The sequence below is a fragment of the Thrips palmi genome, unplaced genomic scaffold (genome assembly GCF_012932325.1).
Source record: "Thrips palmi isolate BJ-2018 unplaced genomic scaffold, TpBJ-2018v1 HiC_scaffold_8, whole genome shotgun sequence".
NCBI classification, from domain to species: Eukaryota; Metazoa; Arthropoda; class Insecta; order Thysanoptera; family Thripidae; genus Thrips; species Thrips palmi.
Window position 1 is genome coordinate 6,892,130 of NW_023144635.1, and position 21,276 is coordinate 6,913,405.

Genomic DNA, 21,276 nt, shown 5'->3' on the forward strand with positions numbered 1-21,276 from the left:
CGGGGCGGCCAAGGCGGCCAAGGCGCGCGCCGATGGGGCAGGTCAGGGCGTCTACCCGCGGCCGGCGGCGTGGGAGTGTCACGTCGAGGCGAGGCGCCACCGTGCAGCGTGCAGCGTGCTGCCCGGCAGGCCGCCAAACGCTCGGCGCACGCCTCGGCAGCCTCGGCCACGCGGCTACCGGCGCGCCGCCCGCCATACTGAGCGTCGTGTAGGCCCCGGCCCGGCCCACGACACAGATAGGCATCGGGCGACAAGACCATTGTCGGTTTGACTTAACGACTTAACGTCGTTGTCGTGTCGGCCTGCTGGCCGCTAGTGTCGTCTGGTTCGATCAAGATCGCCGCCTTATCTACCGATTTTCTTCCCCTCGAAGGAGGTCGCATCGCGCCGGGGACGACATTATTACTTATCCAGCAGGAGGCTCATCATCGACAAGGGGGCCACGGCGTGCTGGGGGCCTGGGGGCCGGCAGCGGCACGCACCTGTCCCATCAAAACTTGATCCCCGGACACGCAACGCCGCAACGCGCAACGAGGAATGTTGCCGCGTCGCGGGTCGCGGGTTCGAGACGCGATCGTGAACCCTTTTTCTTTTCTCTGTTGCAGGTCGTGTCCCCGCGATGCACACCGCGCGGCGCGCGGGCCGGGCCGGACTGACGTGACGCCGCCTCCGCCGCCACCGCCGCGCACCGCGCCCAGCCCAGGACCCCCACGATGAACCTGTGGAAGCGGGGCATGGTGTTCGTCACCTTCCTGGGCGCGTGCCTGGCGCTGGGGCTGCTGGTGGCGGCCCTCACCACGCGCCAGTGGGTGACGGCCAAGGCCGTGCGCACCTCCAACCCCAACGAGTCGCAGGGCCGCGTGGCCCTCGGCCTGTTCCACGGCAAGAAGGAGCTCAACGTGGCCTACGGCTGGCGGTCCTACGACGTCAACGGTGAGTCGAGTGCACGCCTGGGAGGGCCTTCCGAGCAGAATGATTCCGCACGTCGGCGTCGTCGCGCCTTCTCTCTCGCAATGATGGTGTGCGACCGTGTGAAAAGGGCGCCCTTCCCTCGCGGTGCGAGAGAGACAGCGACGAATCGCTGTGCGGAATCGGCCTTTAGCCTGCGGCGGGCCATTGAATCCGCCGGGAGAAAAAGTTGAATATTCCGCCACGGATCAACGACTGAGCTAGAAGGCAGTTGCCTTCCGCGACGAGGCGTGGCACTGGCGGGGCGCTACCGGCGGCAGGCAGCGCGGCGTCGGTCGTCAGTGGGTTAAGCCAACCACTCTCTCTCTCTCTCTCTCTCTCTCTCTCTCTCTCTCTCTCTCTCTCTCTCTCTCTCTCTCTCTCTCTCTCTCTCTCTCTCTCTTTCCCTGCCTCCTCAGCCTGGCCGCCCTGGGCCAGACAGGCGTATGGAGCGGCGCGCCTCGCGCTCTCCGCGGCCTGCCGAAACTCTCATCGGGCAGCGCATCTCGGCACGCCTATCCACGCCAGGCGCTAGTTTGCGTCCAGCCCGACATGCTGACAGCGGAAAGGATAGGGCAGACGTGCGCTCTGCACTGTAGGAGCCAATCCGCCCCGGCGCACATACGCACGGCCAGGCGGACTCACGACTCCACCATAAGCAGCCCGACGGCGGCCCACGCACGCAACACGCGGAGCAGGAGCCGCTTGCCGTGCTTCGTGATCAAGTGGAGCGCCACGGGGCCGCGCTGGAACACGCAGCCTCGGCGGTGTGGTGGCCAGGACGCCGTCGGTGTCGCTGTGGCCGAGCGGCGAGGCGAGCGCCGTGTGGCTGCCGACAGGCAACCCCCGCGCACGGCTGCGCGGAGGCGCCCGCGCTGGCCTACCCCGCAGGCGTTTTCCGCCAAGCGCGCCTCGCCGCTTCTGCCGGTCTGCGCAGCTCGTTGCCTCCAATCGTCCTGCCCGGCCGTCGGGCCGTCCAGGCGAGAGGCCTGCTTCGCCTGCTTGATGCGGCGCGGCGCGGCGCGAACATTCATTATCGCCGCCACGCCACCGCGTCGCCGTCACGGCCGGGGCGCTGCGGGCGCTGCCGTCCCTGCCGGGTCCATGCCGGCCAGCCTCGCGAAGAAAGCGCAGCGTGTCACTCGGCGTGCACTACTTGCCCTGCTGTGCAGCTCTGCCGCTCTGCAGCTCGGCAGGCACACTGCAACACGTGTCGCTGTTCCGCTGGGCGGCCCCTAACGGCCCGAGGGGCGAATGGGGCAGTGAAAGTGGCGAATAAAAGGACCGCGGCGGCAGCGCCGGAACAAGGCCCTGGGGACGAGGAGGACGACGACGCCGAGGTGACAAGACTCGCACCGCGGCGCGCGTCTCTCCGGCCGAACCGCCTCGCCGGCACAATGAGCATCATGGCGGACCGGCCGTTCATGCGGCGGCAATGCCCGGACCAGCGCCCCCCCCCCCCCCCAGTCATGAAGCGGAACGCGAGGCACCATCGCGAGCGCCATCGTGTGCTGTAGTCTGAACAGGGCCCGGTAAAAGGGCTCTTTTAACCCCGCTTGCTAGGTTTATGATTTATAAGGATTTCCATTATACCCGTTAATAATGGCATATGAATAAAGATGAAAAATCACCGGAAGGGGGGTGCAGGAACGAAGTGTGGGTTTAAAACGTAAGGCCCATAATCTGCGGCTCTCCTTGAGAATATGGACCTCAGTTTTATCATATAGCCATCCCTATCCATATTTCCTTGTTCTAAAATCTAGTATGAACGAAAATACTAAATTTTTTCCTTTTAATTTTTAAGGGATTTCTGCAAAACTCATTTTCCCGGGATCTTCCCCCTGTCTTCTCCCCCAGTGGCTCGGCATGGTCAGGCCCCCCGTCAGGTGTCCACCCGGGCCGGACAGTGGAAGGTACCCCGCGTGGGCCCCTGGAACCCTGGAAGACGGCGAGGCGCTGGAAGCCTCGCTGGAAGCGAAGCGCCGGAATGCCTGCCAGCGTGTGTCCCGACGCAGCCAGCAGGCAGCCAGCAGGCAGCCAGGCCGGGTACGATCATCTCCGAGGTATCGGGGTCAAGTTCGGCACCGCGCCAGGCCTGGCCAGGCCCCGCCGCCGCGCCACCGCCACGCCCCGCAGCGGCGCAGCCCGGAGTCCGCTACGTGCCTACGTCTGCAGCTCTTGCCTCCCCCTTCCACTCCATACCTGATTTAAATCTTATTCCTCGCGAGGGCGAGGGGGAGGGGGAAGCTATGTGGGCTTTGGCGCGCGGTCCCCGTCGCGGACGTTCCACGTCCAGCAGTCTGCTTCCGGGCAGCGCGCTGTCTCTCTCGCACCCTCACGGATCGCCACACGCGCTGGCCAACGAGGAATCCATTTTCCGGCGTCGCTGCCCTGCAGCCCGCGCCGCACTGCACGTGTGGTCCTGTTAGCCGCGCCGGCCTCATTGTAATCATAATCATTACCCCGCAATTTGCTCTCCTCCGGGGCGGGGCGGACGATAAGGCGCCCAACGAGCGCACTGGCCGCACTGCGCACTGGCCGCTGCGAGTGCAGGCACCAACAAGACGGCCGTAATAAAGGGATGGCTCCGGAGAGAGTGAGCCAGGCGCCGCATGCAGTGGCGGGGCGCGTGGGAGTCGCGCGGGGCGGGGCACCTCGTCACGTCAGGGAAAGTATATCATAACTGCTTCAAATTGCGCGGGGATGGGACGTTGGGACGGCGACGCGGCCGCGCAACAACGGTTAGGGCAGGCCAGGGCGGGCGGTGGCCGCCGGCAGGACCGTCGCGTTGGGTTTCGGCCCTGATGGCGGCGGGGCACGCCACGGCGGCCTGCTGCTTTCCTCCGGAACGCCCGGCCGGCGGCAGGCTGATTGCGAACACTGGCTCCTCCATCTCTCTCGCACCGGTGGGGAACGCCTCATGAGTGCGAGAGAGACAGAGCGATGCCTGCAGATTGTCGTGTGTCGCCGCGTTCCAGCGGCCGGCCCTGGAGTCGAGTCCACGCTGCGGCCCTGTGGGGCACGCCGGCACACCGTCATGAGGAAGCGGCGTCGCAGCGTCACCTGGTTTAATTAGCCACTGCCCCCTGCTGGCCCCATGCTGTCCCATTGCGGACAGTGCTCTGTCTCCCTCGTACTCGAGGGCCGTTCCGTAGGGGTGCGAGAGAGACAGAGCAGTGCGATAGCATCGTCATTGTCGTGCCGCGCTGCCGCGCCTGAATAGCTCCGCAGTCCAGTCCGCAGCGCCGCCCATTTCGTTTTCTGCCCCTTTTCGTTTTTCTCGCTGTGGAATGGCGCGTCACAAGAACATGATGAATCGGCCCGCGATAAACATCCTCTGCGTGCGCCGTGCCGCGCCGTGCCGTGCCGTGCTGAGCCGCGGCCGAGCGCCATTGGCGGGAAGAACGCGGATCGCCTGCTGCACCATGTCACCATGTCGCGTCCTAATGAAATGTGATCGTTTTCCGTGCCACGGCCTCGCTAGCCTCGCCTCGTCGCGGTCGGCCTCTTTGAGGCTCCCTCCTTGAGGTTGCTGCTGCGGTTTCGGTCGCGCCGTGGCTGCGCGCTGTGCGCTGTGCGGTGCGTGGCCGGCCGGCCGAGCGCGCGGCGGGCGTGGCCGCACCGCCCACTGACTGATTCGACTGAATTTGGTGTCACCGGCCGGCCGGGCTGGCTGGCTGGCTGGCTGGCGGGCGGGCCGGGCGGGCCGGGCGGGCCGTGGGAGGGGACGACAGGTGTGTGGCGGCGATGGGGGCGGAGGGGCGGAGCCGGCCAGGCGGCCGAAGCCTTGCAGCAATTAGTGAAATGCTGAAAGACGGCCTGAGAACGCCTCTCGGCGACAAGCCTGGCGCGGACAATGGCGGGCAACAGCCTCCCGGCACACACACACTCACACACCTCCAGCTGTGATGCGGTATGCCAGGTTGTAACGATGGGAAATTGAGAGTAGCTAATTGGACGGCTGTGGAAACGGCAACGACTTGTGTCGCCTCTAACTCACATTGCGCAACGGCATCGCGGCGGCACTGCTGCACCGAGACATTGCATTCGCCGATAAGAAGGAAACGGTCAAGACGAGATGACCGTGGTGACATAAGTCTGCCCATCGGGGATGCGCGCGCATCTCAGGCGCGCAACGCGCCCGAGGCGTATTTGCAGAATTCGAACAGAAAAATTAATGCGCGTGGCCATCCGGGATTGTCTGACATTCCTCTCGCCGTCGAGTAAAATGCGTCGGCGACGCTCCTTTTCCCCTTTCCCCGCCCCATTTCTAGCGAGTCGGGCAGACAAAGTGGACGGCGGACGCACCGAGTGTCAAGGTGGCGATGAACTTGCGGCGATACAAAAACCTGCTCGGCCCGGCGACGACGACCCGGCGACGGCGGACGGTCGTATATGCAGCGCTCGGACGCACCGACCCAGCGGCCGCTGCGGAGCGCGGAGGACCGGTTCCCGCGTCTCAAAAAAAAATTACCTTGTGTGTTTTCGGGCGCGCAGCTTTCTAGACCGCATTCACTGTGAGTGCCCGACATAGATCAGCCGTACAACCGTCCCGTGATTGATTACCAGTCGCTTGATTCCCAATTACGTGTTTTCCTTCCGAACAATGCCCTCCCTGGCTCCTTTGTCAGGTCCTTCATTACAGTGCAGGCGCGCCCATAAAGTGGAACCCGTTCCTGGTGGGAAAGAGCCGCCATTTAGCGAGCTTTTCTGACAAAAGAACGCCGCCGCTGCTCTTGGATAAGTGTGAAAACGAAACCTGCGGCAGCATAACCTCAACTTCGCACCTCTTATAGTGGTGTGGCCAGTGTGGCCCAGCCCATGCAGCCAGCCAGCCAGCGCCCGCCCCCACAGGCGTGCGGCGCGGCACGGCACGGCACGGCACCGCGTGGGATCAGCCGGGACGTTACGCCGATCCGATTTGAATAATGACGCTCGCGACAGAAAGGTCCCGTGACTTTCACTGCCGCGCGGCACGCATGCGGCACGCGCACGCGCCAAACACGCACGCGGCCCTCTCCCACGAACTCCAACAATGAAAGGATCATGTTCGACATGAGAATTCATCCGCGATGAATCAGGAGTAATACGATCAAACCAGAATCAGAATGTACAAACAAGATTGGTCAGAAATTAAGCGCGTGCGCTGTGGCGTGTGGCGCGGCGCCGACTTTTGGAGCGGATTCGAATTTGAATAAACAGACTCGACGGCGCGCGTGGAGAGCAGAGCTAAAGCGGGCTGGTCCCGGAACTGGGCCGGCGTCGGGCCGCTCGCCTTTCTAGCTGCAGAACATTCCCGATTCTGCCCGGACAGTGCCGTGGCAGTGCCGGTGGAGGGTCGTAACTCTTTTCGCGGACCCTGGGAGCAGGAGCCCCAGCCGGCCAGTTAGTGTCTAGTTCGTTTCGTTCCTCTGCACTGTGTGGCCGCTGCCATGCCGGCCGCTGCACGCGTGCGGCCCAGCCTCGGGGAGGCGTTTTCTCTCATGAATTCGGGCCCGGGCGGCAACCTGACTTATTTGGATCGCTGCAGCCGAGTCCCTCGAAAATGCGGGGTGTATACACACACACATGCACACATGCACACACGCACACGGAGTGGCTGATCGGGAGGCGTGATAGTGCAGCGTGCTTCCAGTGCCGTGCCTTCCAGTGCTGCAGTCGGAGTGACGCTATCGTGCGTCCCTTCCTGGCAGGCCGGCACGCTGCGCTGGCACACTGGCACCGCGTCAGGCGGTCGCCAGGCAGGGAAACCCTCGTCGACCCCCGCGGCACGACGCGCTGCGCGGCGCTACGCCCCACCGCCCACGACCTTGGCGCCGCCGTGCCGTGCCACGCCGTGCCACGCCGTGCCACGCTGCCGGTACTGTCTTTGGTCTTCCGCCGTCGGCCCTCCCGTTAAAGCGCGGCGGGGCCGTGTGACAATTGGCACCTGGCGGCCGGCGGCGCGGGTTCGGCAACCTGCGCGACGGCAAGGACCCCGGGGACGTGGACACGGAGGACCACGTCGACAAGTCGACGTTGCGTCATCGTTGTCACGACTGCACCGCATGCTGGACGGGCAGAGCAGCAGCGGCGGCAAGGGGGTTGCTCGGAGGCGTTCCGCTCCGCTTGCTGCACTGCAGCCTAGAGCGGTGCGGTCGTGTGGCCACCGGTGGAGACCAACCAACGGCGACAGCCCGGCCGCCTCGCCGCAAAGACCCCCTCGAAAAGACAAGAAGAGTCAGCAGTCGTTTTCGTCGCTCTGTCTCTCCCGCACCTTTACAGCAGAGCGACGGAAACGACGCTCGGAATCAGTCTGCAGCGGCCGGCCGGGCAGGCCACTGGCAGGGCAGGCCACTGGCAGGGCCAACGGCCAACCCAACGGTCAGCGGAGTGTGGGGGTGGGGGTGTGGGCCCGTGGCGTCCATGCGGGCGGCGGGCCTGGCGGGCAGCCACTGCCAAGGTCATGCAGGGCAGGCGAGTGCGTTTAGTTCCAGCCTGGCAGCCTCATGGTGCCTCATGGTGCCTCATGGCAGCCCGTGGCAGCCCGGCCCAGCGGCCAGCGATATCATCACGAGGCGCAAGACAGCGTGGCGGCACGGGCGGCGCGGCCCGGCAAGGAGCGGAACCGGCAACACGGCTGTCTTGCCGTTCTAATTCAAAATGGCCGCGGTCGGTGCAGCACTGTGCCGAAGAGTCCCAGAGTCCCCCTGTCGCCAAAGAAAGTTCCCCGCGGGACGAATCATTTGCTGGTACAACAAACAATCCGTTGGCGGAACAAACGGAAAGGAAATCTCGACTTTGTCCCTTCATCGAGGTTAATGCCCCGCCAACGGATATACCGACAAATTGTTGGTTCTGCGAGCAAATTTGTTTGATTATGACGGAACCACCGAATTGTTTTTCTCCGTGGCGCCACGCTCTGCTTTGCACCGCACTTCGCCTTCACCTTGCTCGTTCAAAAGCGCGTGCCTGCTCGCGTGCCTGCATGTGCGTTGCGTGCGTGCGCGCGTGCGCGGGCCGCGTGACGTGGCGTGCAACCCAAACACAACCCCGCGGCCACTGGGCTAGTACACTGCCCAGACCTTTTCTCTCCGTTTCCGTTTTCACCTTTTCAAAATCTCGCCTCTAGTCTCGCCCGTGCATCGGCGTGTGCAAGCTGGCCAAGGGGTTTGGTGCCTGGGAGTCTGGAAGTGGTGTGTGGACGCTCAGGCCCCTGCCTGGCAGTGACTGCGCCATCGGCGTGGCGTCGCGCGAAAGGACAAAGACTAGACACACACGACGCGATGCCATTCTCGTCGCAGTGTTTGACGCCGCCTCGCTGCGCTCGCTGCGCTGGTGGCGGGGTGGCGGTTGCACAGCGGGGTAGTAGGCCACGGGGGCGCGTTGCGTAGCCGCGCGGCCGCGCTGCAGCATGGCCGTTGCCAGGCCGTGCCTGCCGTTGAATAAGATCCGCCTCGCCGATCGCCAGGGAAAACATTTTTTGAGGCGACTCTCCGCCGTGATGCCCAAACGATTGCCGCGGCGGGGCGGGCCGGGCCGCGTCCGAGGCGAGGGGTCCCCCGCGACGCAGCCCCGCGATGATGCAGCCGCCAGCCTCCAGCCGCGCCGCCGCGCCGCCCGCGCTGGACGAAGCTTCTTTCACTTTCCCTGCACTGCATCGCAAGGTCACCGCCGACAAATCGTCCTCGTTGGTTGTTGCCGCTGCTGCGGCGTTTCCCCACTCCTTGGCGGCCGCTGGCGACCGAAATGATGAACTGGGCCGAGGAAGAGGCTGCACTGCGGCCAAGACCGTGCGGGTTTTTGTCGCCCAGGACTCCAGGACGGCGTGGAGCGGAGGGCCTTCCCGTCGGCCTCCCCCGCCCCCACCCGGGCCTTCCGGGCCGTCCTCCGCCAAGTGATTCCGCGGTGTCACGATGTGCTCGAGTGGGTCGAGAGCGTCTCAAAGAGCCGCGCCTCGAGACGAAGCGAGACGTGTGTCGAGCGTCGAGCCGGACCGCTCCGCTCCAGGAACCTCCAGGGCCCTCACCTCCAGACTCCAGAGGGCGCGTCTCGCTGCTCTTGCCAAACGGCGTCGCCATGTGTGGGATCAAGGGTTGCGACGGAGAGGCTGTCGGGACGTTGCGACACCACACTGGTAGACACCTCGCGTGGCCCGGCTGCAGAGGCTGCAGTGCCGCTCGAGTGCCACTGGAACACTTTTGGCTCCGAGAGGACCATCAAGTGAATCGCACACCGTGCAGCGCCACTGTCGGGCCGCGCGGCGACACAGATATGCTGCACCCTGCGCACACTAGGGGCTGCCCGCCCAGGGTCTCGCTCTCTCGCACTCACGGGGCGCTTAAGGGGCGCGAGAGAGACAGAGTGACTCGGGCAGGCCGCGCATCGTGAGCGACGTGGGATGAGGTCGTGACGGCGACGGCCGTGCGCGTGGGGCAGACGAGTCGAGATTTAGTGTGTGCGTCGGTTCGTCGGTTCCGCCCGCACGACACGACCAGCCTCTCTCCTTCTCCCTCCCTCTACCCTTTCCGGGCGACACAATTCATTCGGCCGCCAGTTTGTCGCTCTGCCTCTCTCCCTCGCACCCCCACGGAGCGCCACACGAGCGCGACAGAGACAGAGCGGCGAAACGCAACGCCTCTCCGGAATGAGTCTGGCACGCTTGACGGCGCGCTTGACGGCGCGGCACGCTTCGCGTAGCCCCGCGCAGCCGGCGTAGCCTCGCGGAACAGCGCGTGCGTATGCGCGTGTACAGTGTATGGCCCGAGGCGCACGGCCATCGCACGGGCATGTTAATCAGAAGGGGGCATGGCGTAGGTAATGGAACCCGTACTCGGACTCGTGCAGCTCACTCGTGTAGCGCACTCAGCGCTCTATGGCACGGCGCCGCCCTGTCGCCGTGCTTTCGGCCGGGCTGTGCTTGGAGACCTTCTGGGTTCCCCCCGTCGCCGTGACGCTGTGTGCAAGTGATTGTGTGGGTGGACTCGCTGCCGCCGCGTCTGCCTTCCGCGCTCCGCTGACTCGCCTCGGCGGCTTGCCTCGGCTCCGGCCGGCGGGTGGCGGGTGCCCGAGCCAGCCAGCCAGCCAGCCAGCCAGCCAGCCAGCCAGCCCGGCAACGCCGCCGCCCCGGACTCTCCCGTCCCGACTTGTGCCCTTCCCCGGAGCCTCGCCGTGGCGCGGCGTGGCTGGCGTGGCCCTTGGCCATTCCGGAAGTGCGTCCAAGTCCGCCGCCGTCTGCCGTTCTCGCCGGAAACAGCAATAAAGGCTGCGGCCCGCGCACTACAGCGCCACGGTGCAGTGACTTGAACGCAGCGCGCAGCTATGCTTTGGCAAACACGTCCGATTCGTGTTTGTTTTGTTCTTTGCCGGACCGGAAGGCGAGCCACTGTGGAGGGCAGCCCGTCAAATGCGCCCTTGCAGGGACCCTGCGCGACGTGGGTGGAAAAAGGCTTCCCGTGTCAATCCGCGTGGCATTCCCTTGGGCCTAGTTCCAGTGGGGGTGCTCGTGCTTTGCAGATCTACGACCAGTGCAGGGCAAAAACGCGACGAAAAGGGGAAACTCACTTCCCTCCTTGGGAGCGGCACAGCCCGGCACGGCCAGCCCCCTAAAAAGATCCGACATCCGGGATCCAGGAAAATGAAAGAAGCACGGACGAAGCAGAGCAAGGGACCGGGCGGGGTGGCGGGGCCGCGGGGGCTGGCTCGCAGGCCGGCAGGCCAGTGACAGGTGTCGCGGGATCACCGTGTCTGTCTAAGCGCACCGCGCCGCCGCGAAAAAAAAAGAAAAGGAAAAGAAAAACACTTATAAGGAAGAAGAGCTGAGCCGCGGCTGTCCAGCGAAACCACATCTAGCACTTCTAGCAGTGCGCGGCTGGACGGGGAAAGGGGGGGGGGATAAAATGTGGCCGAGAAGGCTTTCGGTGGCCCAGACTGGCCCAGTGCGGCCCAGTGCTTACGCATAGTGACTGTCCCGCTTGCGGTGACAGAACAAGGAGTGCGATAGAAAGCGCGAAGGGCCCTGCCGCCCGCGGCTGCTGTCGCCGCGGTCCCCGCCGCGGTCCCCGCCGTGCCTGCCATGCCCAGCCAGTGGCGCCTGGTGCCTGGCACTGGCAGTGTCGCAAGTCACAATACCTAATACCTTTACCTTCGAGGTCGGTGGCGCGTGAGGAAATTGCTTTGGTTAGAAAATTACTGCGGCCTGTTTTACGACTAGTGCTGTCGGGGAGGTTGGGGAGGTGGTGGGGGCAATGAACCGCATCCCGCATGCCGAGTCGCGGCGGGGCGGGCAGGCCGGCAGGCCAAACCACACGACTCGTGGCGCAAGCATCGCAAGCATCGCAAACATCGACGGGGTTGCTGCCGAGGGGGCGGCTTCGCGGATTCCAGCACGCTCCAGGCCAAGCTCCAGGCCACCCCGTGTCCCCTGTCCGCGAGCACGGTGGTCTTCGCCTTCCAGAGGATTCCGTGAGCATTCCAAGCCGTTCCACCTCGGTGCGGTCCCGCGGCGCCGTCGCCACGCACCGCCTGCCTGCCTCCTGCCTCTGTGTCCTACCCACAGTGACGCGGGGGGCCAAAGTTCGAGTGAAACTTTTGCGAGGCTGCGGCGTGCTCGGTGGCGCGGTCGTGGCGGCAGGTGGTAGTTTGTCACCAGCCTGGTGGCCTCCTCCTCCTCCTCCTCCTCCTCCTTGCCGCCGTGGAGCCGCCCACGCTATGGCCACGGCGCCTCGCTTTTTATTGCGCTGCCGATAATGAAATAATTGGTGTTGCCCAGCAGCCTGCCGCCGGAGACTAGACGCCACTCCGCCGCCATCGGCCGCCATCCTCGTGACGTTATAATTGAATAACGAGGGGAAGCGGGCCGATACTGTTGCGGATTAGGGCGTTGCGTCGTCTGCTTCGCCTGCCTGCCCCGGGGCCGAAGTAGTCAACGAACTCAATTAAAAGAGAATTAGATGAATCCTAGAGCGCCGCCCCTCCCTCCCCGCGACGAGACCCGTGCGCCGCGGTGCGCCGCTTGCCCCGGCTTGCCCGCAAAACGGCCAGTGCCATTATTTCCAGACTCCGGGCCTGATTGGCTGATTGGAGACGCCGGCTTTGTCTGCTGGGCCGCTGGAGTCGCGGCTGGAGTCGCGGCTGGAGTCGCGGCTGGAGTCCTGCCGTCCTAGGCCGCTGTGCTGGCGGCTGTGCCGCTGTGGGCCCACCTGGACCAATTTGGGCCCATCGGAGCCGGGAGCAATTACGCGGCGGGCCGGCAACGGACGGGCCGCGGGGAACGACCGCTGCGGGTTGCCGGGTTACCACTCACCCTCTGCGGGCTGCCTACCTCGCTGGCCGGGCCGTCGGGCCGTCACGGCGTCACCGAGCACAATGCCGTGCACAGTGTAGACTGTAGACACAGCGGCCCGATTCGCACGTCGCGCCGCGTGTCTGCGTGTCGCACTTTCGCCATCAGCGTGATCACGCTTACGAGCCGCCCTGGCCTACCCTGGCCCAGCCCAGGCCAGCACAGCCTAGCGCAGTGACTAGCCCGGCCGCCCGGCCCAGCAGGTCCCATTGGTGCCGAATTACGCCTGCGGCAACGCGCTCTGCCTCGGCGTAACACACACAGACAGAAACACACACAGACGCGCACGCCACTGGAAATGAAGGCGAGTCCGCCGGCGACTCGCAGTGTGCACGAACGAGGCGTGCGTGGGGACCGGTGGGGATCGTCGCCGAACCCGCTGCTGGTCATTCCCTCTCCGCGCGTCAAGAAGGCGAGTGGGCTGGGCCGGGGCCAAATTAAAAGGGGTGCGGTGCGACGGACGGGCCGCGTTTTGGAGATCGGCCCGGCCGCGGCCTGGCCGCGCTGCAGCCGCATTTTCCGCGAATCGCTTTCTCTCGCTCCAGCGGCGCTGCGGCGCTTCGCTCTGCCTCTAGTGGGCGCGAGAGAATCACACGTGGAGGCATCCCCCTCCCCTCCCCCCTTTTCTTCTCGTTACGTCGTCGCGGCCACGCGGCCGCACGAGAGCTGCCGTCGCGGCGGCCGAAAAATGTGCAGCTGCACGTGTACGTCGTCCGCGTTGTGGACGCGCCATTCCCACGGGCCGACAGGCCGACAGCCCGACGAGAAGGGTTAAGGGTCCTCCGCCGAGCAGGCAGGACAGGAGCCTGCCGCTTCACTCGCTCTTCCCACTTGGCGTTTCGCACGCCCCGGTGGTCCAGCGTGGCTACCGCGAGGAGGCCTCCGCGCCGTCGTAGACTTGGTTGTTGGCTCGGGCCGCTTGACACCGGCACTCTGAAGCACTCTGCCTAAGGCGCAGGCCAGGATCGGCTCCGGACGCGACTTTTGACCTTTAGCCGGTGCAGTGGCGCGGGGTGGCGCGGGGTGGCGCCATGCCCGATGGCCCATGCCTGTTGAATCACCCTCCGGCCGCGGGAACGCGGGACGATGTTCGCGTTTCGCGTGGCCCGCTCCGACTCCGTATCAACCTCTGCGAATCTGGCGGGGCGCTGCGCCTAGCTGCGCCGAGCGACTGTCGGTCCGGAAACGCGCCAACGGCCAAAGAGATGCACTCCAGTGCGGTCCCCGTGTCTAGCGCGGCTGTGGGCTGCGGTGCGCTCGCTGCTTGCGCAAGTCCGCCGTAAAGTACTGTACCGCGGCCTGGCCGCCGCCCACTCCAGCGTCTCCAGCGTCTCCAGCGTGGCGGCTAACGACGCGTGGAGGGACGGGAAGGACGGACGCATCGGGGCGTCGCTGTCGCTCAAGTCTCAACCGCGATGCTGCGAGTCCCTTTCTTGTACTCCTCATTTCCTCTCGCCTTGCCTTTGCCTCCAACTGGTGACCTCCCCCTCCCCCTCCCGCTGGGCCGTTAGCGCATGCAAAAGGCTCGACACACTATTGTCTCGCCTCTCGGCAAGCCTCTCGGTCTCTCGGTGCAGCCCGGCAAGAGCCTCGTCCCGGAGCCGCGGTCCTTTCCGGTAGCAGGCCATCACCGCTGCAACGCTGCACGGACGAGGAGGCGCACCGGGCACCATAGGGCACCGGGGCTTGAATCACTTGCCAAGCCAAGCCGGCTACTTGTGCATCACTTCGCTCGCCGCTCGAGTGCTTTCGACGTGCTGTTTCTCTCGCCCGTGTGGGGCGTTCCGTATGGGTGCGAGAGACGGCGACGAAGCCCTGTATGTGTGTTGCTTTGCCGCTTTGCCGTGCGTGATTCTAATCTTTGACCCTCCTTCTCTTTTGTGATTGCAGTGGTGGACCTGGCCAGGGCCGAGGAGGACCTGCTGCTGTACGGGCTGTGGGTGGCCACCATCTGCTCGCTGGGCGGCGCGCTGCTCTTCTGCGCCATGGCCGGGGTGTTCGCGGTCATCAACACGGCCACCACGCCCATCGGGGCCATCACGGGGGTGCCCGGCCTCTACCTCTGGAACACGCTGGCCAGTGAGTGCCCTGTGCCCTCTGCCTCCACCCCGCGTTGGAGCACCAGCTGTAACTCTCATCTCTGATTCCAGTGCTGCTGGACCTCGGCGCCGTGGCCCTGTGGGCGGTGCAGTTCCACCAGAAGCTGCAGTTCAACGTGATGACACGCGAGGACCGAGAAAACTACTGGGTCTCCACCAACATGGCTACGTTCGGGGCTTCGTTCTGGTCGGTATTCCCTTCACTGTCTGAAGCTCGTGTTCTGGGGTCGGAGAGCCAACCTGTATTAAAGTCTCTTGTTGTTGCAGGTTCGTGGTCGGCGCGGCAGTGGTGCACGCCCTCAACATGACGGCCATCTACTTCGGCACCCGGGAGCCGCGCGAGAAGACGGCGCCCGCGCCCATGCTGGAGGAGAAGGGCAACGGAGCCATCATGCTGTACTAGACTGGCCCAGACTGGAGCCGGCGAAGCTAGCGAAGCCCCCAGTTTGGCAGACCTTCCGAGTCTAGCGACAAGTCACATTGGGCAGTGGAGACCCCCTTCATGAACTGCCAGAGAACCCTGAGTCCAGAAGTACACACTCCTTGAGCGTCGAGAGCGTAGCCGGCACAGATCTCTTACCATAAGCCTTCTTCATGTTTGTCTAGCCCCCATGCTCGCCGAGGTATACGATAAGTGTCCACCTAAGTAGGCACCCCAAGGACAAGAACGGCTCCTTCATGCGTTTGCTCAACAGCCATTCATCTCGTAAGGAGTGCTTTATTTTAGAGGGATTTCTTTCACCTGTCTTAGATTACTGCTTCCGGTTCGCATAAAACTAAGATTTGGATTTACGAGAGCCTTTTTAAAAGTAGATTTGTTATATTCACCTTCAAGTGTGTCTGGTAGGATTGTATCATGTTTTCAACATGTGATTCACATTGTGCATGTGAATGTGTAGTAGAAAACTGACCTTGATAACTTCAAAGCTCTACCAGCATCTACCGGTCATTAAATTCCCACTAATATAGGCATCATTGTCACTAATTAATCTCATTATTTAACAAAAATAGTCATCATTCCTTTGTGAAATACACTCCTGTATTCCTCATCAAGTTAAGTGTACTTAGTCTTAGCATCCAAACAAATAATTGTAATTAAGATGTGCCATTTCCCACCTCTGTTTGCAGTCCAGAATCACTCATGACGGGGTTGGTGCAAGACTGATACTGTTGGCTAATTGTAATAATATCCGATCCCTGATTCTAGATTAGGTATTTTTAAGAGGAAAATTGTTCTAAGTTTTCTGCATGACACTGGAGATAAATATTTATGTGAGGTGATGCACAAAGTAATTAGTGTCAGATGTAAATGTGATTAAGAATAAAAGTGAATTAAGTAATAAAAGAGGAATGGCAATAATATTTAACCTTCCATTCCACAATCACAAAAGGAAGGGAGATGAATGAAAACACATGCTAATACAGTTCCCATAATTTAATACAAAGTGAAGGGACAAACCTTTCTTACAACTATATAGACTCCAACACAAAGTACCGCCAAATATATCCTTTCAGAGAAAAACTCCCATATTAAAAATAGCATTTGTAATTAGTACTTGAAACCGTCTGAATAATTAATAATAGCATAATTCAACATAACAGGCATGAAGCAAAATGTGGCAATGACAGTAGGGAAGAGTCAAGACGAACCCTTTGGGCTCAACAAGAACAAATTACAATCACAAATGACAAACAAGAATAAATCATGCAGCAATCAATGCCTAGAGCAGGTGGCGATTCAGTATTATTTGAACATTTCCCCCAAATCTGTAAAGCAGATAATGCTCCGGGGCTGAGGTGGTCAACGGTCAGTGTCTGGGCCACGGTCATATAAACATGTTTCAAAGTTAGTTTTTTAAAAATAGATGTGTGCCAAGGATGCTCGTGGAAGGGCGACATAATTGGAATGGAGCAGGGGGAAATAAACATCTAGGAAGCCAGTAAGAGCCGAAGCTTGCTGGATGTCCAACCAGCACAATCAGCACACATCTGCGAAACTCAGTTCCAAAACTAACAGCGACAGAAAAAAAAAATTCCGACCAATAAGAATATGAAAACAATGAAAATACTAGGTAGAACAATGTTTCAGAGAGTCCAGATTTTGATGATTGAACCCATTCACTCCTCCTTCCTTGGGGGCTGGGCCTCCTTGCGCCATGCGCCAGGTTCCCTTGGGGCTTCCCTCCGGTCATCCCGCCTCATGCCGCCACGGTCGTCCCGGCGGTCGTCGCGTCGAGGTCCGCGCCGGTCGTCGTCGTCCTCGCCACCGGCTGAAGGGGCGGGCCCACGGCGCCAGCTGCCGGACTCGGCGGGGCGGTCACGGCCTCCGAAGCCACGGTCGCGGTCGCCGCGGTCGCCATAGCGGCCGCCGTCACGGTCGTAGCCACGGCCTCCGTCGCGGCCACCATCACGGTCGTAGCGATCGCGACCACCATCCCGGTCAAAGCGGTCACGGGGGCCATCGCGGTCGAAGCGGTCGCGGCCGCCACGATCCATGTCGCGGGGGCCAGCGTCGCGATCAGCGTCCCTGCCGCCCTCGCCAGCATCGCCGCCCTCACGGCCCTCACGCTCGGCAGCGTCGCGCGATCTCCAGTCGCTGCCTCCCTCCCTGAGCCGGGCTGCAAGCAAGACGGAGACAGAGTGTGAGAGCAGAAGTCAAGGGGTGCGTGAACGCGAACACGCGACAGGGTACTTACCTGGCCTCCAGGCCTCCTTGGCGGGCTCGGAGCCACCACCTTCGCCTCCTCGGCGCCAGCTGTCCCCACCGCGCGGGGCGTCGCGGTCGTCCCTGCGCTCGTCCCTTCGGTCATCCCGCCGGTCGTCGCGGCCACCGCGCTCGTCCCGGTCGCCCCCTCTGCAAAACAAGTCGACGTCAAGCCCTCGTCCGGCAGCCCAGACGCCAAAGCGGTGCCGCTGGGCCGCCGCACTGACACTCACCGGCGCCAACTGGAAGGGGCAGCAGCTGAGGAGGGTGCGGAGGCCTTCTCGCTCTCCCGGTTGCGCCTCTCGATCTCGTCCAGACGCTCCTGTTGGATCTTGGCCTGGCGGTCGAGGGCTTCCCTGCGTTTCCTGCAACACACGAGCGAGAGCGTCAGCGCCTGGTGCCAAGGCACAGTGGGGCGACAAATCGGACAAGACCCAAACTCACTTTTCCTCCGCTTCGCGCTCCTCGCGCTCCTTCCTCTCGCGCTCCTCCCGCTCCTCGCGCTCCTTCCTCTCCTTCTCCTCACGCTCCTCGCGCTCCTTCCTCTCCTTCTCCTCGCGCTCCTCTCGCTCCTTGCGCTCCTGCTCCTCGCGCTTCTGGCGGTAGTACTTCTCGCGGCGGTCGTTCTTGCGCTTGACGCGGCGCTCCTGCAGGCGCTTCTTGCGCTCGGACTCGAGCAGCTCCTGGAAGGCGCTCATCTTGTCCTCGAAGGCCGAGTTCCTCTCCTTCATGAGCTGGTTCAGGAACTCCTCCTTGTCCTCGTACATGCGGGCGAGGCGCTCGCGGTGCTGCACCGCCACTTCGCGCTCCTCCACCAGCTTCTCGATGCGCTCCTTCTCCTGCTGCTCCCAGAACTGGCGGTCCTTGACCTGGAAGGAACAAAACGTCACCAGTCAGACATGACATAATAAGAACGAGCCATAGCCACACATTCAGAATTGTAGTTCATGGGTGCTTGCCTGGTTCTCCTCAAAGGACTTCTGCAGAAGGGGTATTTCTTCAATGCGCATAGCACGAATGAAGTAGTCCATTTTCTTCTCCTGAGATTTCAGCTTTTGTAACATTTCCCTACGTTCCTTCTGTAACTCTTCCATCTCACGAGCTGTGATCTGATCAGCATCCATATTTTGAAGGGTCTAAAGGATCAATTAAAAATATGTTAGTAAAATATAAATAAAAGGTAACATAAATCCAGAATATTTGATTTCTAAGACTCACATCTTCATCAAGTTTCTTGAGAATTTTCTGCCCATGTGCAGTTTGAGAAATTTGCTGCATTTTTTCTTTGAGGTGACGGTCCTTGATCTGCTGAATTTCATTCTCTTGCCTCTTTCTTTCACGCTCATCTAACTCCATCTTTAACCTCTTCTGTTCTTCAGCCATTTGTTGGCGGGCCAATTCATCCTGTCGCCTGGCAGCTTCCTCCTCTCTGAGAATGTTGACTCTCTCAAGATATTCTTTGCGATCTTCAATAACCCTTTGCCGCTTCAATATTTGAGTATGTTCATCAACCTTAGTGGCATGGTAGTGTTCAACCATTTTATGTCTAAGGATTTCTCTTTCTACCTTCTTCTTGGCAGGGTTGATTGAATTGATTGCTCTTGTAAGAACAGAGGCCATATTGATTAACTGGTTACGCACTTGTTCACTAGGCATGCTCTGGAGAGTAGGGCCCTCTGGATGATCTTCACGCTGGCTCTCAGCCAAGTCCATACCAAAGTGGATGCATTCAGCACCATGATCAATCCGAATTTGCATGTCATTATGTCGGACACAATCAACCAGGAGACGCTCCAAATGCATGGTGTCAGTAAAGCGAGCCAATTCCAACAGGCGTGCAAATTTGACAGTCTGATAGACTTGAGAGACTTGCCTAATCAATCGAACAAGGGTCACATCTTGAAGAGCTGGGACATACTGAACAAGCTGTGAGTTTTCCTCAGCCTGCAAGTTTTCCACAACCCTTTGAACATGAGTGCAGAGATTCAGAGGATCAAACTCAACTTCAAGCCAGCTGTACAGGTCCTGCAGTTGGGGAGCTGCTAAGCCAACAACATTCACTCTCACCTGAAACAAAGCAAGAGAAATTAAGCATGCTAGTGACATGACTCAAAAAGTTAAACAGTCTAATACTTACAATATCCTTCAGCAGGGAGGCACGAGTGGGAGGCTGGGGGAGCCCCAACAATGTGGCAAGGCGTTGGGCCTTCTCAAGAGGGCTCTTGTCAGTTTCGATGAAACGGTCAAATTCAGGGTGAGCAGATGGAAGTGGGATGGATAAAGTTGCCAAGAGAACACGACAGGCCATTCTAACAAGGAGAAGTGAGATTAGAACTATAAAAAGGCACCTCAAGATTACAGAAACGGTCCTGTTGGTATGTTTTAATCACCTTTGCAGTTCCTCAGGAGTTATGTTCTTCTTCATTTCTTTGGAAAGTTGGAACAACTTGAACAGAGCAGCAGCATGGAAGAGACAGTTGTTGGCCTTCCAAAAGACCAGAGCTAATTTTTGATAATAATTGGCCATGGTCTTAGGCACAGGTGACTTCTTAGACATATTCATCAAGCCATGGATATCTTCAGTTGCTTTGTAGGCTTCCTGCAAGAAGAAAACCGGGAATTTTATGAAGGCAGCTGGAGCTTATTTATAAATTGCCCTTTGAATACTACTGTGAACAAACCTGCCAGAGTTCCATATGAATCGCAGAGTCAAGTTGTACAAGCCTGGTGTCCAAATTCAGCTGCTGAGTTTCAGGCTTACTAATTGACACATTAGAAACTTGAGCTGGGAGCTTGGATATATCCTCAAGATGTTTGCGCAGCTTATCACACAGCTTCCTGAACTCTGTCTTGCGGCTATACTTGAGGCAGAAGTTGAAGGCCATGCGTGCAATATCATGATACAAGGTTTCCACATGAGCATTGGTCCTCAGCAACTCCAAACATTGACAATAGGATTCCCACAAGAACTTGACCCATGGAGTGAGAATTGTGCGGTCAGATCTATCTTGAGCATCCTCACCACTGACAGCACTGAACAGGGAAAAGAATTCAGACCAATTGAATAAATATGAGCACTTTCACAAAAATTGTGTAATATTTGCTGATAATAACAAGTGATTTTCTATGTTACCTTAATAAAATGCTTTCAGGAGTAGTTATCATCTCAAGATCTTCCACATCAATTACGGCTTGTTGAGATTGCTCACGGGCAGCTTCCGTACGTTCTTCAGCCGTCCGTAAGTAACCTCTGATAACATTTTCAAGTGATCCGACATTGACCTGACAAGAACACACATTGAGAGTTAGAAAATAAGAAATAAATGAAATGTAGGTTTTAAAACAATGTGAACCAATAAACTTACGGATTGGAACATATTCCTGTACTGGAAAAGACCCTCTTTTGCAATGTGGCTTTTCTTGAGCTCGACACAGAGGTCCAAGTACTTGAACATGATGGGCTCGAGAACAGTTTCGCTCCAGTTGCACGCCCATTTTTTGTTTTTGAATACTTCATACAAAGTGTCCAAAGCACGGGCAGGCTTCCCTACCTCAATGAACTCTGTAATCATAAAAAATACATGATGTAACAACAGATATTAATTAAGATAAGAGCTACAAGAACAACAAAAATTTAATGATGATGAGAAAAGACTTTAGACACGGACCAGAAAATCGATCAAAGAGCCTAGAAAACAACTAGCGGAAGAGTAAGGGTCAATCACGAGAAATAACTTAGTAACTTTGAAGACACCAGACGTCATTCAAAACAGTACCACGAATGAGAGGTTATGGTCTTAAAGAATGGGATGCCGAATGCCGTTTAAATTGGATAATTGATGCCAAAAATAAAATGTAAGCGGTCAGGTGAACAAAAAAGAGGAATTGATTAACGGGTAATAAGAGACCGCGACACGGTTACTCCTAAAAATGACAAGAAATGGAAACCTTTGGCGTAATTTGTAGGCTAAGTGGTCCCAGGTCACATATTGTCCAACGAGTACTTACCATTTGCCCTTTTTAGAGCGTTCTCAGGACGTTGCCCGTATCGAGCCATGATTACGGATTTTTTGGAACTACCACTTCATGAAAACAACACAATAACAATATTTTTGTTGCACCACGAAAGCGCCACCCGCTCCTAGATCGGCATGGAGGGGAAGAAATGGCTGAGTACCGAGCCGCCGGAAACGAATGGACCG

The 21,276-nt window shown here is 59.7% G+C and overlaps 2 protein-coding genes across 3 annotated transcripts; one reads left to right on the forward strand and one right to left on the reverse strand.

Moving 5' to 3' along the window:
• The first annotated feature begins 690 nt into the window (after window positions 1-690).
• Window positions 691-15,715, forward strand: LOC117653771 (clarin-2). 2 transcript variants are annotated; one of them, XM_034399656.1, is made up of 4 exons: window positions 691-933; window positions 14,162-14,350; window positions 14,422-14,557; window positions 14,638-15,715. In XM_034399656.1, exons 1-4 carry the CDS (start codon window positions 714-716, stop codon window positions 14,771-14,773), a joined length of 681 nt encoding a protein of 226 aa, XP_034255547.1. In that variant the 5' UTR covers window positions 691-713; the 3' UTR covers window positions 14,774-15,715. The 2 variants fall into 2 exon arrangements, with proteins under 2 accessions (XP_034255547.1, XP_034255546.1); XM_034399655.1 differs by lacking the exon at window positions 691-933 and adding an exon at window positions 5,162-5,465.
• Window positions 15,716-15,790: 75 nt separating this feature from the next.
• LOC117653422 (eukaryotic translation initiation factor 3 subunit A) lies at window positions 15,791-21,265 on the reverse strand. The gene is made up of 12 exons (XM_034399076.1): window positions 21,083-21,265; window positions 20,440-20,636; window positions 20,208-20,356; window positions 19,756-20,107; window positions 19,465-19,673; window positions 19,212-19,383; window positions 18,293-19,141; window positions 18,034-18,210; window positions 17,519-17,943; window positions 17,308-17,439; window positions 17,067-17,224; window positions 15,791-16,988 (listed from the first exon to the last, which is right to left on the reverse strand). The coding sequence occupies exons 1-12, from the start codon at window positions 21,129-21,131 to the stop codon at window positions 16,489-16,491; spliced, it is 3,369 nt and encodes a 1,122-aa protein (XP_034254967.1). The 5' UTR covers window positions 21,132-21,265; the 3' UTR covers window positions 15,791-16,488.
• Window positions 21,266-21,276: the final 11 nt, after the last annotated feature.